This window comes from Anopheles merus, chromosome X (assembly GCF_017562075.2).
Source record: "Anopheles merus strain MAF chromosome X, AmerM5.1, whole genome shotgun sequence".
In the NCBI taxonomy this organism is placed as follows: domain Eukaryota; kingdom Metazoa; phylum Arthropoda; class Insecta; order Diptera; family Culicidae; genus Anopheles; species Anopheles merus.
In genome coordinates, this window is record NC_054081.1 from 12,890,778 (window position 1) to 12,906,503 (window position 15,726).

Here is a 15,726-nt window from a genome sequence, read left to right on the forward strand (position 1 = left end):
CACACACACCACACACACACACACACACACACACACACACACACACCTCTAGTGTTGTGTTCTCTACCACTTTACCCGATTTGACCTTACTAATTGCTTTCCCGGTTTTCTTCTCCCCTCCCCCCCCCTGGCGACCCACAGGTGGCCAGTTCCCGAGGTGGCTCCTTCATTGGCCAGTACGTGCCGGGCAAGCCGCCCGTTAGCGCACAGTCGACGCCGCAGAATCCATCGCTCCAGGGCGCCAACGCAGGCATGGCAACGTACGTCTAAAAAGTGTGTGTGCTCGTGTGCAACCACACACACGCGCGCGCGCGCGCGTCACAAGATCATCTTTCACCTGGGCAGAGAGCAACCTCGACTACAGTGTTTAAAACGACGGCAGCAGCAACAGCAGCACAACACACGCGCTTGTAGCACACTACGAAGCCACTCACTCGCGAGGAGAAACTATTTGAAAATGTTAGGAAATACTTAATGCATACAGCGAGAGTAAGGCAGAGAGAGAAAGGAAGAAAGGGCGAGCGAATGCTAGAAGGAGGGATTAATTTGCAAGACACTGCCCGCGCATCTGATGAAAACGTTAAGAATTTAATCGGCTTTGAGATAGAGTAAAACTTCCCTCCATCTCTCTCGCTCTCTCTCTCTCTCTCTCTTAAGTAATTCCGAATTTGTTTTTCGTTTCTCGGCAACAGATGAGTGAATAGTGAAATCACAAGACACAAAAGGAACAACACACAGCCGTTCGTGTTAGGGAAAAGCGCTTTTAAAAAGAGAAAGCTGTTGACGATTGCTAGCAAAAGTATTAAACAACGTAGCGGCGGGAGAAGGATACGGGAAAAGCTTGTCGCGCCAAACCCCATTGTCAGTGAATGATCATCGAACCATACAGAGAGCGTGGGAAAGAGGAGAGGGGTGTGTTGTGGCGTTTTTCGTTTTTTTTTTTTTTCATTCTTTCTGTACCACTTAGTGTGAAACGATCGCAAAGGATGCGAGAAACGCTTGATGGTGTATTATTTTTTGATTTTCTATTCATTTTGCTTTTTCATTTTTACCGTGAAAACCATCTGGTTTAAGAATCTCAGCGTTTAAAACGTCTAGAAAGGTCAAGGGCGGCACAGACACACAGATTTAGCAATCGTTCTTACTTGAGGCCACTGCCCCGTGTGTGTGTGTGTGTGTGTGTGTGTGGGAACCGGCCCCGTAAGCTTAATGATTCTGTGCATTAGCGAAGCGCATACACATATACAGAAAATCTCGATACAGAAATCCACACCTCACTTTTTCATCAAAGACTAGAAACTGAATCTCATCCAATCTTTTTTTTTTTTTTTTAATTTCGACACACGAACTCCGCGCACAATGAAAATCTCGTTCGTTTGCAAAACATTTGCTTTCCACGGTAAAAACACGAAAAAGGATGCAGGGCAAGGTGTGTGTGTGTGTGTGTGTGGCGTTGCTGTGTCGGGAGTTTTTGCGCGAGGGGGTTCAATTCAACACAATCTTGAAACTTTGTTACGTCCAAATTGTAATCTTACGTGTAAATTTTACACTCACGCTCTCCACGATTTTACGATTTAACGCTACGTGTTGTTGTTGGTATAGGTTGCGAAAACCAAACTCTGAGACGCCTTTTATTGTAGGAAAAGCAAAACACGAACTCTCTCTCTCTTATTTTGCTATGAATATTGTTATCGTCGCCCTAAGTGTTAGTGCAGCTTCAGTTGAAAAATAGCGAAACCCAACGGAGGCAACAACGAAACTCTAGATTTGTGCAGCTATAACTACTAAGTGTCAGGTTGTTGTTATATTTTACGTGTACGTTGCATCTCATCCCCCCCACCCCCCCCCCCCCCGTTTTTCGCTTGTTTTGTAAAACCTTTCGTGGTGTAAAACCTCGGTCCGAGCGAAGTGTGTCGCTTTGTGCCTGTGGTCTTTAAGCCCTCCAAATAGGGCTGTTGTGCACTGGAGACGGCGGAAGCGCCCAATACAAGTGAGATGAATCTCTTCTAACAATACACAGAAGAAACAAAAACAGCAACAAAACAACTCCCATACAATATATAACAAAGTAACGAAACGAACGAACCACTTGGCGTGTCGTGGTAGCAAATCGTGTGTCGGTTTTATGTAAGATCTAGCGCGAAAAGTAAACGAGAGAAACAATATTTGTTCTTTCATTCCCATTACAAACACTCTCCCACACAGCAGCACACACACCCGTTGTGCGAAAGTGCGAAGCAGAAAATCTTTATCTTTAACATAATTTATAAATAAAACATTACTAGGAACTGTATTTGTTTGTTTATTGCTTTCGTTGCCGTTGCGTTTCTTTTTCCCATTCTTCTATTTGTTTTTTTTTCATCTTATAGGTATTCTTGTTTATTGCGGTTGTGTTTTTGAAAAGGTAACGGTTTTATTTATTTTATTTATTTTTGTACATGTCTTTTAATTTTGTCCTTTTTCGTTTTCATTTTAGCTAACCAATTTTGTTTCGCTTCTCGATGTGCCGGTGCGATCGTTTTTGCGCGCTTCTACCGATTGGGGGGAAGTACAGAAACTAAACACGAAAAAAAATATAAAACGTAGTTGAAATATGTTCCATGCGGTGTCCTCTACAGATACGAGTTTGAGCTATGCATTGCAACAACAGCAAAAACACTCTTAAACAAACACACACTCACACAGGGTTCTTAGTGCAAATATTTAAACAGAAACAGTGAACACATTCGAAGAAAACGGGAGCACGGGAATGCTGCCGTAAAATAAACGAGATAATGGGGCTTAAAAACCACGTGTACCACACAACACCCCCACCGGGAGGAAACAGGTGTGAAGGATAATCCTTGCTTTAACGCACACACACACACACACACACATTCGCGCATACCTGTCGGCTATAATGAATCGCTCGAGCTTTGATTTGTCTTTAAAAATGCTACTCGCATAACGAAACGCGCCACGAAAGGGTTTCTAGGCAGAGAACGCAGAGAAGGATGAGGAGATATGGGGGCTGCTGGTAAACGAACGCACAAAATGCGCACAAATGATGTGGGTGTGTGTGTGTGTGCCTGTATGTATATGGTGGGAAAATAATATTATCTGTAGTAGAGCTAAACCCCTGTTTCCGTCTTTGCTTTCTGTTAGCCAATCTATTATTTCCCCAATATTCATTTAAATACAATCGCACACACATACACACACGCGCATGCATCTTGAAAAGATAGAGCATGCTCCTCCATCCTATGCTGTGCTGTCCTATATTATTCCATCATGGGAACCGAAACAGTGTGGCCGCGAGCTAAGGTTAGGGAAGGATATTGTAATTACTATTTAAGGGGTTATTGCTATTTATGGACGTGCGGCTAGTGCTTTTTATTCGGAAACTTGTTTTACGGGGAGTTTTTTTGTGTTGTTCTATGTTCTAGACACAGGAAGGGCATGGGGGAAAATATTGATTGGAAACAACAGCGAAAGGCAAAAAAAACAAAACGAACTAAAGGAACATTTGCTTATGTTGTTGAGTACGAAGCTAAGCACATACACATTTTAAATTACTTTAGTAGCAAATGGTGTTTACACGGATATTTATATATATATTAGTAGAAGTAAGGACGAGAAGATCAGATGGAAAGAAATGATATGAATTTAAAAGTAAGCAAACAAACAAAAAACAAGGTGGAATTGTTGCAATGCACAACATTTTATTGTACCTTCTCTGTCCTCTGTGAGCTTGATTTTTGGTGCAAATGATTATGCTATTTTTATATAGGCACTTACGCTTTTCGCTGTAATTTGTAACTGGCGCCTTCCCATGGGGGAGGGGCGCTCTTAGTGTAGTTGCTTATCGCTGTAGGTGTTGGCGTTTTTGTTTTCCTTTCCGTTTCGATTAAATTAAAAGCTAGAAAGGATAGGGAAGAAGAACTACGAAGCGGGGAAAAGAGAGCGAGAAAAAAATGCCGAAAGTGAAAAGGAATCGCGTCAAACACGGAAAAAGGGAAAGAAAGAAAACACAAGCAGAATGGGAAAACTTTTAGCATTTACACACGGGGGATAGCAAGGCTTTTCACACGAGGCTCGCGGTTGTTGAAGCAAACAAAAAAAAAAGGAAAAAAGAAAGCCAAACATGACTGAGCAGAAGAAGAGCGGTAGAGATTTGAGTGTGATGATATTTGAGGCAAATGATGAAAAGCTTACACACAGTTTTGGGGGCCACTTTCGAAGGTTACGGTTTGAGTTGCGCTTTTGCCAATGCTTTGATTGTGCAACAGCAGCGCTACCGCACCACCACCCCACTCCCCATCCTCACCCTACCAACACTGCCGCCGATTGGTCGCTTCGGATTTTGAGTTTGCTTCCTTCCGTTGCATCAAACAGGGTTGTGCAAGTCAGTTTGGAGTTTAAACATTGTTACAGGGTTTTCCATGTCAGTTTCAAATTTAAATATTGTTCATCACCGCATCCAAGATGTTTTTCAACAGGGGTGTCAAATGGTTTATTTGTTTCAACATGAAATTTCTGTTCCAACCCATGATTTTCAACACATAACAAAGAACTGTCAAACTCAGTCGTGTTGAAAATCATGCTGAATAAATTAAAAATTACTGTGAAGGAAATGAAATATCATATTGATGTGGATTAACATGTTGTACGCGGTGAATAACAATGTTTACATTCGAATTTGACTTGGAAAATCTTGTATACGCCGCGTGCAAATTGTTATTCCACTTCGATCTGCCATTTCATTTCCATCATAATAATGTTTAATTTCTTCAGCATGATTTTCAACACCTCAACAGGCTGCTGCGAATGTTTTTTCACTGGGGTTTGAAGCCGTATCGCATCATCCGTTGACAGTTGAAGTGTTGAAAATCATGCTGAAGAAATTTAAAATAATTATGATGGAAATGGAAAACTTTCAGATCGATGCGGAATAACATTTTGCACGTGGTGTATAACAATGTTTACATTGGAAACTGAAGTGGAAACCTCTGTAAGTGAAAAAAAACACGACAAAAACACAAATTTTAACACGACGCAGAACAGGGCTAACAGTAGGTTTGGTGTCGGAGAAAGGGGTGGTGTCAACCAAAAAAAACATGATTAGTAGTGTAGCATTCTTAACGATGGGTTTGGGGTAGGGGGGTTTTATGAAACAAACCAACAACAACAACAAAAAAAACCAATATGTTTAGTATTATACCGCGCAAGTGCTTTTTATATATTATTGTAAATGCAAATCAGACGAAAAGAAGAAAATGGAACGAAATGAAAAAAAAAACAAAAAAACATGAGGAGTGGAGGGAGCATGTGAGTGGGTGTGTGTGTGTGTGTGCGGGAAATTAGAGAGAAGGTGTGGTGTAGGGTAAAGGGTAGGCTCGCGAAGAGATAAAAAAATCGCGCACTCACACACACACGCACGCACACAGCTTATACTAGGTTCTATAAAGATATACATATACATCTATGAATATATAGTGTCGATGAAATTGTAGTCTAACGTATTCTAATTTTCCCTCCCTGTTCCTCCCTTCCTTCCTCCCCAGCCCCCTCTATTTCCCCCAATGTTCCGGAGGATAAGGCTCCAGCCACCCACCCACCCTGCATGCACAAAACAGCAATCAACACCGTATTTGTAAGCGCTTGCCCAGCATCTCTTGCAGCAGGGAGGCAACTACTTCTCTCCACTCGCTCGATGTGTGTGCTTGTTGGCGTCTGGTGTGTTTCTTTCGCTGTGGTGCACGTGGACGCGGTACTATAAGCTGTGTCGCTAAAACAAATTAAAAAGATGTAAACCATACACTTGAAGATGCACTCCCGATGGAGGTGCGATGCTCTCATACTCTCACTCTCTCTCTCTCTTACATATGTATGCTCTAAATGGTTCTTCTCTAAAAATTAATGTTACACACTTTTACTTTCTCCACCTCTTGCCGTCTGAATCTAATGAGTCAAAAAAATTGCGAAGAGTCAAGAAATAAAAAATAAAAAACAGAGTAAAACATAATGCAACGTTTTGAACATGTGCTTTCGCCCGCTCGAGAGCGATTGAGCGACACACAGAACCTTATTCCCTTTACATGTTGCAAAAAAAAAAGAAATACAAAAATGCGAAGCAGCCAATACATATGAGAGCCCCTTGACATAACAATCATTAGAGAGCATATTGCAAATGAACACACACACGTAACCATAATTCATCCATAGCATTTAAAAAAATATATAGGAAAAAAATACACTGCCGTTTTCGGTATGCTACTACTACTCCACGTGTCCTAAGCAACGGACCAAACAAAATATAAAAAAAGAATATTCATTTTCACAACCCTTTACTGATACACAAATAATAAAGAAGAAAACAATGTGAAAGTAAGATAGGAGAGGGAGAAGAAATAGAGCAGAGGAGGAACTCCGCGAGGGGGGCGCAAAGCAAGTGGAGCACATATTTTGATATGAAAGTTAACCAAACAAACAAGCTAAAGCTAACACAGCTACACCACTCTTAAAGCACACTAAAAATCGCATAACTTTACACAAACACACACCATTCGCCAATCAATTAGCTAAAAAAAAACAAAGGAAACCTTAATCACAAAAAGAAAACGGGGAATTCCTTATTTTACATGTGCGTCGTGTGTACGGCTGGTGGGAGAGTATTATCCATGTGAGATGTGTGCGTGTATAAATCAATTAGAACACGAAGAACACGGTGTTGTTATGTGTGATGATAATGATGATGATGACGATGATAAGACAACGCAAAATTCGGCATAGATTAAAAATCTCACAATTAAGTTGCAGAAGAATGCGCACATGTGCACAGACAAAGAGAGAGAGAGGGGGGAGAGAGAGGAGAGAGAGAGGAGAGAGAGAGAGAGAGAGAGAGAGAGAGAGAGAAAAGAAAGAGTATGACTGGATGTAGTAAACTGCAAGCTTTTGCCTAAAAGAAAAAGAAACAACAAACAAAAATACAGAAATAAAAGTTGGCATAAGCTCAAGTGCACAGAAATCAAAGAGAGAGAGAAAGGGAACAGCAAAGAAGAAGAGTGTCTGGCTTGAGAAGAAAACGGTTCCATATTTTACTCCTGAATTAATTATTTCTTTCAGTCCATTGTCCTAACAATTATTACATCAATTAAACTAACCACAATGCAAAACGGTGTCAGATACGTAGGGAAAATAGTTTAGCATCGGGCAATAGAGATATGTAGCAAACGTATACTAATTGACTAGCTGGCAGAGAAACAATTCATCAACCGAACAGATCAAACGCTGTATAGAGCGAACGGAGAGGAGATCCGTAGGGACAGATTTACTGAGAACATATTTTTCTAGCACAACTCTTACTCAAACAAAAAATAGCAAAAGAAACAGCTCCTCTTAGTATCAAGCTCACTCACAAAACTCACATATTACACACTGTACCGGGTAAAGGGTGCTGAAACGGATCAACAGGACGAATGCCGTCTAGAGGGGCCGTAGTCGGCCGGTGGAAGAATCAGAAAACAAATGGCTTAAACCAACAATCATTCGACCGAAATATCTATTTGTGTTTTTCTTTTCTTTTTATGATCCTTTTTTCTCATTTTTAATTTCTGGAACGAACCGTATGGTGGTGGAGTGCTAAGCGAGATAGTGGGTCGAAATGGCCGGCCCGGCCCATCCATACAGAGAAGTGAAGGAGAGATAGCGAGAGATAAAGATAAAGGGAGGTCAATAAAAATGCATCGTCTTGTCCCGAGTATAAGAGCGTGAGGTACGCCAATAATTAAAACAAAAAAACAAGGGCGCTAGTGTCCTTTCACTACATCATGATGACACGGGTCTATTAAAGGGTGCTGCTGCTGTGAAAACTGCATTACCGCCATCCAAAGAGATACTGAGATATATACAGCATCATCAGTAATTTAATGCGCGTTTAAGTTTGCAAGAACTCATCGTCAACACATGATATGAAATTTCCAATAAATACTGCCTACACTCTCGTTCTTCTCGCAAAGTTTGGGTACAAGGACCACAACTCTTTGGAAGTTCGTACGAGTTACAGAGCGTATGGAAATTGTTTTGCTTTCCGCCGTTGGATATCTTGAACATGTCTTGAACATTGAACAACTGATACTGAAACTACAGCCAGGAGAAATAGTCTTATCATTGTACATATATTATGATATTAATTTTTCATTCATCTTACTCAATCCGGCGATATGTAGTGGTATACAGAGATAAATATTAATATATCAAGCTAAGAGTTTGGGAATTTGTGGAGTAGAAGAAAGCGATTTACTTTTTGTCTTATCAATCCAGTTTACAAGTCTCGTTCTACTATCAATGGCTACTTCATTACGACCTCGGTAGTAGTTCCCGGAGTTGGATGCGAGCCTATGGGAATCGATTCCACTGGACCGTAGGTACAGCGAGTTCGAATCGAAACTAAGTCATCAGTAGGCGCAAGAAAGCTGAAGTGACGCGGATTCGCCGAAGAGGCACATTACTCTCAACTTGGCTTCCTACTAGTGGTGGGAGCTAGGAATCGGACCTACTCGATTCTGATTCCGTGTTCAGAATCCATTCCGGAGCCGATTCTGATTCCGGAGTCAATTCTAGAGCCGATTCTGGAGTTGGTTCGGGAGCCGATTCCGAAGTTGAATCCGGAGCCGATTCCGGAGTTGAATTCGGAGCCGATTCCGGAATTGGTTCCGGAGCCGATTCCGGAAATGATTTCGGTAACGGAATCAGGCTTGACTCCAGGAATGGAGTTAGGTCCGGAATGAGAATTAGTTTTTGAATTGAAATAAGAAGTGTGGGAAGCGAAATAAGTTCTGGAGTCTCCAAGTGAATATATCATTTGCAAGTAAATGAAGTATTCCTAAGAAGATGAACCAATTTCGGAAACTTATTCCGGACCTACCTTTCGGAATCGATTCCAGAAAACTTTGGAGCTAGCCGGAATCGATTCCGACGAAATTTTCATTTTTCCCATCACTACTTCCTACGGCTCAGATAGAAGAATTAAGAAGAAGGTTGTTCAATACAGCTAAGGTTTCAGTTATTGGTCGTAATGATGTGCTCTCTGGAGCGCATCCACAACTCCAATTCGACTCCGGGAACCACCAGTTCCATCCGGATTCTGAGTCCCCTGGAATCGTCCGGAGTCTTCCAGAGTCCACGGGAGACATCTGGAGTCGTCCGCAGTCATCCGGAGTCGTTCGAAGTCGTTAGGAGTCGTCCGGAGGCGTCTGGAGGCGTCCGGAGTCGGAGTCATTCGGAGTCGTTGAGAATCGATTGGAATCGACCGAAATTGGAGTCGGTTAGAGTCAACTGGTCAGTGCTATGTGCTTGTGATCAGACAATTCATATCATTGCGTTTTTTTTATCTTTCACTTTGTGTGTGCATTTTCGGGCAACTCCGGACAATTCCGGGCAACTCCGAGCGATTCCGGATGATTTCACACGACTCCGAATATTGCTGGGCGGATTTACCTTCTGGAGTCGGTTCCGAATGTATCGGAGCAGGATCGGAGTTGACTTCAGATTTATGCCAACTTTACCCATCACCAATCGAAAGCCCCACCTCGCACGATATCACCGATCAACAATTTACGTACAGGTGTCCCCCGAGATACGACTGTATTTGGGACCGAAAAAAAGTCCCAACGCAAGGCGTAAGTCGAAAAAGTAGTATGTCGAATATCTGTCAATGTAAAGTTTATAACCAAAGTTGAAGGGTCGAAATCTATGATATCGTATTTTTTATTTGAAACACTGTTCGATAATGTATTAATTTTACACAAAAAGTCGTTTACACCATATAGATATTCAATATCGGGTAGTTGTGGAATCTTTGGAAATGTGTGTGTAACGGATATCAGCTCAGAAATTCAAAAATATACATCAATTTCTTCTCGATGACAACTTTTCACTGTCAAAATCAAAATCGTCGTATCTGCGAATCGTCGCAACTCGAGGGGGTTGTAACTCGGGGGACGCCTGTATTGTTGACGTGGCGGTTCTTATACTATCAGTCGCGGGACTCGAACGCAAAGTAACAAGGAAAATTTATCCAGCCTGTACCGTTGCCTGTCTAATGGCCTAGACCTGGCTATCAGTGACATTCGTGCACGCAAATATATGTGTTTACCGTCCACAATTTCCAAATAACTTATGCTATCATTTGTTTTATCCTTCCACGTCAAAATGAAAGATTTTTCCAGAAACCGGAGTAATCTAGATAAATGGTCTCCATCTTGTGGTATAACAAAATGTATGCCCTCAATGGATGTGGGCCGCAGCTAACGTATTCTAACACAAAAGTTTTCAGAGGAAACATCTCTTCATGTTCCGAAATAAGACAGAGTCCCTGGATTTATGAAGTTTATTGCATAGCAATCTGGGATCAGAAGTAACTAGCGGGAACTAGTCTTACTGGTCATTAGGGTCATTAGTATTAGTATAAGTCAAAGATTCTGTACGCACAAGTACGCTGTTGGTTGTTTCTTCTCCGCTTCAACGCTATGAATCCTTCGCGTGGCCTGCCGGAGAAGCTCAGCAGTCGTAGCAGTGTCTGGTTGATTACTCGATAACAGGATAGGCATTCCTTAATATAGGATTTCATTCATTCGAGGCTTGAACGGCATATGAGGGGTATATTGAGAATGCTACTTTGTCTTTGATTATTGGTACTCTCATCCATTCGTCAAAAAAAATCAGTTCTACTTTTTGTAGCTTTTAGATTATTTTTTCTTATTGGAGGACTTTTAATTCCCCAGTCGTTTGAGCTTAATCTGTGACTCGATTGTTGATCAAACTTGTGGGTCGTATTTTTTATATTCAGAAGGAATGGTCACAGAAAATGCTGTACTGTTGAAAATTAATGACAAATATTTTTGAATTTATCAACCAATATGTTTATATCCATTTGAAATGAAACTAAGTTGATTAAAATTAAAACAATAATTTTGATTCAATCAAGTGGTGGTATTAATCACCTTCTGCTAGCTGTTTTGAGATAACGACCTGCGCGGCCATGATGGTTTGCATATTATGTTCTATCAAAACCCTGTTGCAACTGTTCTGCTAGATCCAAGGAGTGGAAGGATTCAATCCACTATTTTAACGGATATTTGTTCCCGTAACTTTGATCTACCAGTGTGCGTTACATAAACCACAATGCTCTGATATCGCGCATTCACAACAACAAAGAGAATGTTTCTATATTTATGAGTACAACGACTTTATGACTCACAACTAATGCGACTACTGGATCAAGATGCACCCGGTGCAATTCGTCAACGGTCAAACTGAATTTAAATCCGCATCAATTCGCGTCATTCCCGTGCTGCCACAACTGTCAAAAGCACGGCCGCGGCCCGTTTACAGCCTGCCCGCCGAATGCTTCGCCCCCGTACAGCCAGCCCAGCACAGGGTGGGCAAAACTCGCCAAAGTGTCGCTGTAAACATGCACGTGCACACACACACACACACATGTACGCGCGCGCAGCAACAACACAAACACACAATCGCCCCGTATTTGCCACCCCTTCGTGTACGGCTGCGTGTAGAAAAAGAAAGAAGAAGAAGAAAGCAAAAAAAAACTAGGTAGTCATATGATGCGTTTTTGCCCCGCCACACGGTCACGGATTTGCAGGCAGCACAGCAAGAGAGCAGAAACGTCACACAGAGCGGCCAGCAGCAACAACGAGCGCAAGTGCTTTTCCACTCCATTTCCTGCTGCTAAGTAGTGGGTGAAGTCGTTCGTCCGTCGTCCGTCGTCGTGGTCCTGGTCGGTCTCCGTTGTGCTATCGGGGGGTGTAGAAGAAAAAAAAAACTCCCAGCAAAGTGTGTGAACGCGCGCGTGTGTGTGAGTGAGGGAAAGAAAAAGGGCAGCGCGCAACCTTCCCGCAATCAAAAGCAGAAGAGCCAGAACTTCGATCAATTCGTTCACAGAGGCGGAATCGGGAAAGCTAAAACCACCATCATGCCCGGATACATGTTCAACATCGACGGTGGCTACCTGGAGGGTCTGTGCCGCGGGTTCAAGTGCGGCATCCTCAAGCAGGCCGACTACCTCAACCTGGTCCAGTGCGAAACGCTCGAGGGTGAGTCATTATTGCAACCTTTTTTCCATCCTTGGGCGAGGAACGAAAAAAAAGAAAGAAAAGAAAAGAAAAAAGCATCCTTCCAGCCTGTCTCGCACGAAATCGCTGAGGACAGGGGCGGCAGGTTGGTGGGTTTTGCAGAAGGGGGTGAGCGGGCCCAACGATGACGGGCAGCGAGTCCCGTGACTGCAAAGAAAACATACGCTCGAAGGCGAATCTCGTGATATGCCACTTGCGTTGTTTGTGTCTGTGTACGCGTGTATGCGTCTCTGCGAGTATGTGTCTGTGTGTGTGTGTTTGTGCGTGTATGTCGGAGGGGGGGATGTAAAGGCGGTCATATGACCAGCCTTCAGCAGCACACTGGAACCACCCCGCATGATGCGATGATTATAGGGGGGAAATGGGAAGAATTGGCGAAATATTGTAATGTAATGTAAGCAGCCATTACATGATTTGATTAGACTTTACAAACATTTTCCACGTATCGCACATCGCACTCATCCCTTGTCTCCTTTCGCTTTTACGGTCACCAGATCTGAAGCTGCACCTGCAGGGTACGGACTATGGGCAGTTCCTCGCGAACGAACCGTCCCCGCTGGCCGTGTCCGTGATCGACGACAAGCTGCGCGAGAAGCTGGTGATCGAGTTCCAGCACATGCGCAACCATGCGGTCGAGCCGCTGTCCACCTTCCTGGACTACATCACGTACAGCTACATGATCGACAACATCATCCTGCTGATCACGGGCACGCTGCACCAGCGCCCGATCTCGGAGCTCATCCCGAAGTGCCACCCGCTCGGCAGCTTCGAGCAGATGGAGGCGATCCACGTCGCGGCCACACCGGCCGAGCTGTACAATGCGGTGCTGGTCGATACGCCGCTCGCCCCGTTCTTCGTCGACTGCATCTCCGAGCAGGATCTGGACGAGATGAACATCGAGATCATCCGTAACACGCTGTACAAGGCGTACCTGGAGGCGTTCTACGACTTCTGCAAGAACATTGGCGGCACCACGGCGGACGTGATGTGCGAGATACTGGCGGTAAGTTTTGTTGGGAATACATGCAGCTAGTGGGAAGCTGCACGTACCCATTCGTATTTGCTCAAGGTCAGATTTGTGCGGGTCCCGTGATGAAAGCGGGTTTAATGCACGGCTTAACATCAGATCCTTCATGACCATGAGCCACACACCAGTAGAGCAAACAAAATGGAAGTAGCTGTAGCAATGTGATAATTTAACTAATTTGAAGCTCAAAATCCTTGCATTTAAAATTAAACGTCTTGCTGTCAAAGTTGTTTTAGTTGGCAAACATGAATCGAGCAAAACAAAGGTTTTTCTTGTTCCATATTTTGATTCTAAAAGTATGGAATTGAAGAACCCCTATTTTCGCTTCCGCTACTGTTTCTCATCGCTGAGTTAGATAACAATAAGCATCTAAATTTTGAATACCAAAAACACATGACGATGGTAAATGTTTCAACCAACCTTTGAAGTAGTTTTGGAAAAGTCTCAAACTTATTATGCAACTTGGAACCAGTGCTGCAAAATGTCAAGTGAATCACGTGATAATCACCACCGAAAATAATCAAAATATCCGTGGTAGCTCGATGCTCATTGCTGATACTCACTGAAAGTGCGTCATGACATGGGCAAACATTGTTTCAGCTACCAACACTCATGACTGAAACGAAGTTCAAATCAGATCACGTACAGAACTGAGACGATCAGGGGTGAGACTCAAACAGTTGGAGGACCAATCACATGCTTGGTGACATTTTGTTTACCACCCAACTCTTGATGAATCACTTGGTCATGACATTTTCTCTCTATGATAATCACGACATTCTTGGATTATACTTGGCGTGTGGTCCAAAATGAGCATGCTTTCTCGCTCTGTCTGGTCAAACAGAGCGAGAAGAAACACGCTCATTTAATTTCTTGGAAGCACTCGTTCGAAGCACCCCACATCTCTCATGTCTATCGTGATGATCACCGACAGAAAATGTCTCGACCAAGTGACTGACCAAGAGGTTGGTTGCACAAAATGTCACCAGGCATGTGATGGTCGCACAACTGTCAGTCTCACTTCTGATCATCACAGTAGAGCTCTTGACGCTGACATGATTTTGTTTCAGCCGAAAATTGTCATGACTATGTCAGTGACATTTTGCACAACTGACCACAGTAAAACAAAATCATGACATAGTAACTAACCAAGCGTTGGTCGTACAAACATCACGAAGCATGTATTGATCACACCAATCGTTTTGAGTATCACTTCTGATTATCATAATTGACTACGTGACGCTGACATGGATTTTGTTTCAGTCAGATTTTTTTTTTTTTTTGTGACATCAACAGTGAAATTTTGCAGCATTGCCCGGAACCTTCTTTCATTCCTTGAATTGTATTTGTAAAAAAAATAATGTAAAATTATTTTGTGCTTCTAAACCCCAATCGGACAGTTCGAGGCGGACCGGCGCGCCATCATCATCACGATCAACTCGTTCGGCACGGAGCTGTCGAAGGACGACCGGGCCAAGCTGTACCCGCGCTGCGGCCGGATGAACCCGGACGGGCTGGCGGCGCTCGCGCGCGCCGACGACTACGAGCAGGTGAAGGCGGTCGCCGAGTACTACGCGGAGTACGCGGCCCTGTTCGACGGCTCCGGCAACAACCCGGGCGACAAGACGCTCGAGGACAAGTTCTACGAGCACGAGGTGAAGCTGAACATGTACGGCTTCATGCAGCAGTTCCACTTCGGCGTGTTCTACTCCTACCTGAAGCTGAAGGAGCAGGAGTGCCGCAACATCGTCTGGATTGCGGAGTGCGTCGCCCAGAAGCACCGGGCCAAGATCGATAACTACATTCCCATCTTCTAAGCTGGATGCACCAACTACCAACACCACCACCCACACACACACACACACACACATACACGCAAACACTTAAGATGAAAGGAAGATCCGCAGCAGCAGCAGCAGCAGCAGCAATCCGGCACGAGAAAGCACAATCCTTGCCCCCTTTCCATCCTATCCCCTTGCATCACCGGGAAGGGGGAGGGACGAGGATGAGCAGCCAAGCTCTCCTCCCTCGATCAACCTGCGTGTACACTGGAAAGTTTTGCGTTACTACGTCCGTTGGCCTGCACGTGCTCGCTCCCCAAAGCATGCGGCAAGCACAACGTGGCGTCGATCTATTTACGATGCGTTTTATTTTGTATCCGTTTTTCGCCCCTTTTTCTCCCCCCCCCCCCCTTCCATCGGTGCCTAACTCGCCCACCCACCGCAAGTGTACAGAATTGTTTTTGCTAAAGTTTGTTTTTCCCCCGCCCCTTCCTTTTCCGTGTGGGTGTTTGGCCCATACTGCACACACCTGGCAGCGGATGACGAAAAAAAAAAAAACAACAGCCGTGTGTGTTGTATGTGTGTGCTTTGTTTTCCTGTTATATTTGTGGCAATATTTAATTTGTGTAAGAATGTTTTGTTGTGTTTTAGCTAAATCGTGAGCTACCTGCCCCACTCCTACCCTTCATCCTTAAGCCCCATTTTCGCTGTGTGTTCTATGTGTAGGAAAATATTCAGTGTACAGAGTAAAATTCAAACGAACAGTGTAACAGATGTGTATTGCTGA

At 43.7% G+C, this 15,726-nt stretch overlaps 2 protein-coding genes across 4 annotated transcripts in view; both read left to right on the forward strand.

Moving 5' to 3' along the window:
• Positions 1-2,293, forward strand: part of LOC121599103 (neuroglian) — a 14,075-nt gene extending 11,782 nt beyond the window's left edge. For all 3 annotated transcript variants that reach the window (XR_006005635.1, XR_006005637.1, XM_041926639.1), the window contains one exon: positions 142-2,293. Coding sequence is in view for 1 of the 3 variants with exons in the window: in XM_041926639.1 (XP_041782573.1) it covers positions 142-203 (62 nt within the window). In the remaining 2 variants the exon portion in view is untranslated. The remainder of the gene's footprint in view (positions 1-141) is intronic.
• A 9,234-nt stretch (positions 2,294-11,527) lies between these two features.
• Positions 11,528-15,688, forward strand: LOC121592733 (V-type proton ATPase subunit d). The gene is made up of 3 exons (XM_041914469.1): positions 11,528-12,092; positions 12,626-13,134; positions 14,559-15,688. Exons 1-3 carry the CDS (start codon positions 11,972-11,974, stop codon positions 14,973-14,975), a joined length of 1,047 nt encoding a protein of 348 aa, XP_041770403.1. The 5' UTR covers positions 11,528-11,971; the 3' UTR covers positions 14,976-15,688.
• The last annotated feature ends 38 nt before the right edge of the window (positions 15,689-15,726 follow it).

What these genes read in the sequence shown, in the direction of transcription:
- LOC121592733 (XM_041914469.1), top strand. Translation starts at nt 11,972, where the DNA reads ATGCCCGGATACATGTTCAACATCGACGGTGGCTACCTGGAGGGTCTG. An exon ending in CCAGTGCGAAACGCTCGAGG is followed by an intron (nt 12,093 to 12,625) that starts GTGAGTCATTAT and finishes TACGGTCACCAG; the next exon opens with ATCTGAAGCTGCACCTGCAG. An exon ending in TGATGTGCGAGATACTGGCG is followed by an intron (nt 13,135 to 14,558) that starts GTAAGTTTTGTT and finishes CCAATCGGACAG; the next exon opens with TTCGAGGCGGACCGGCGCGC.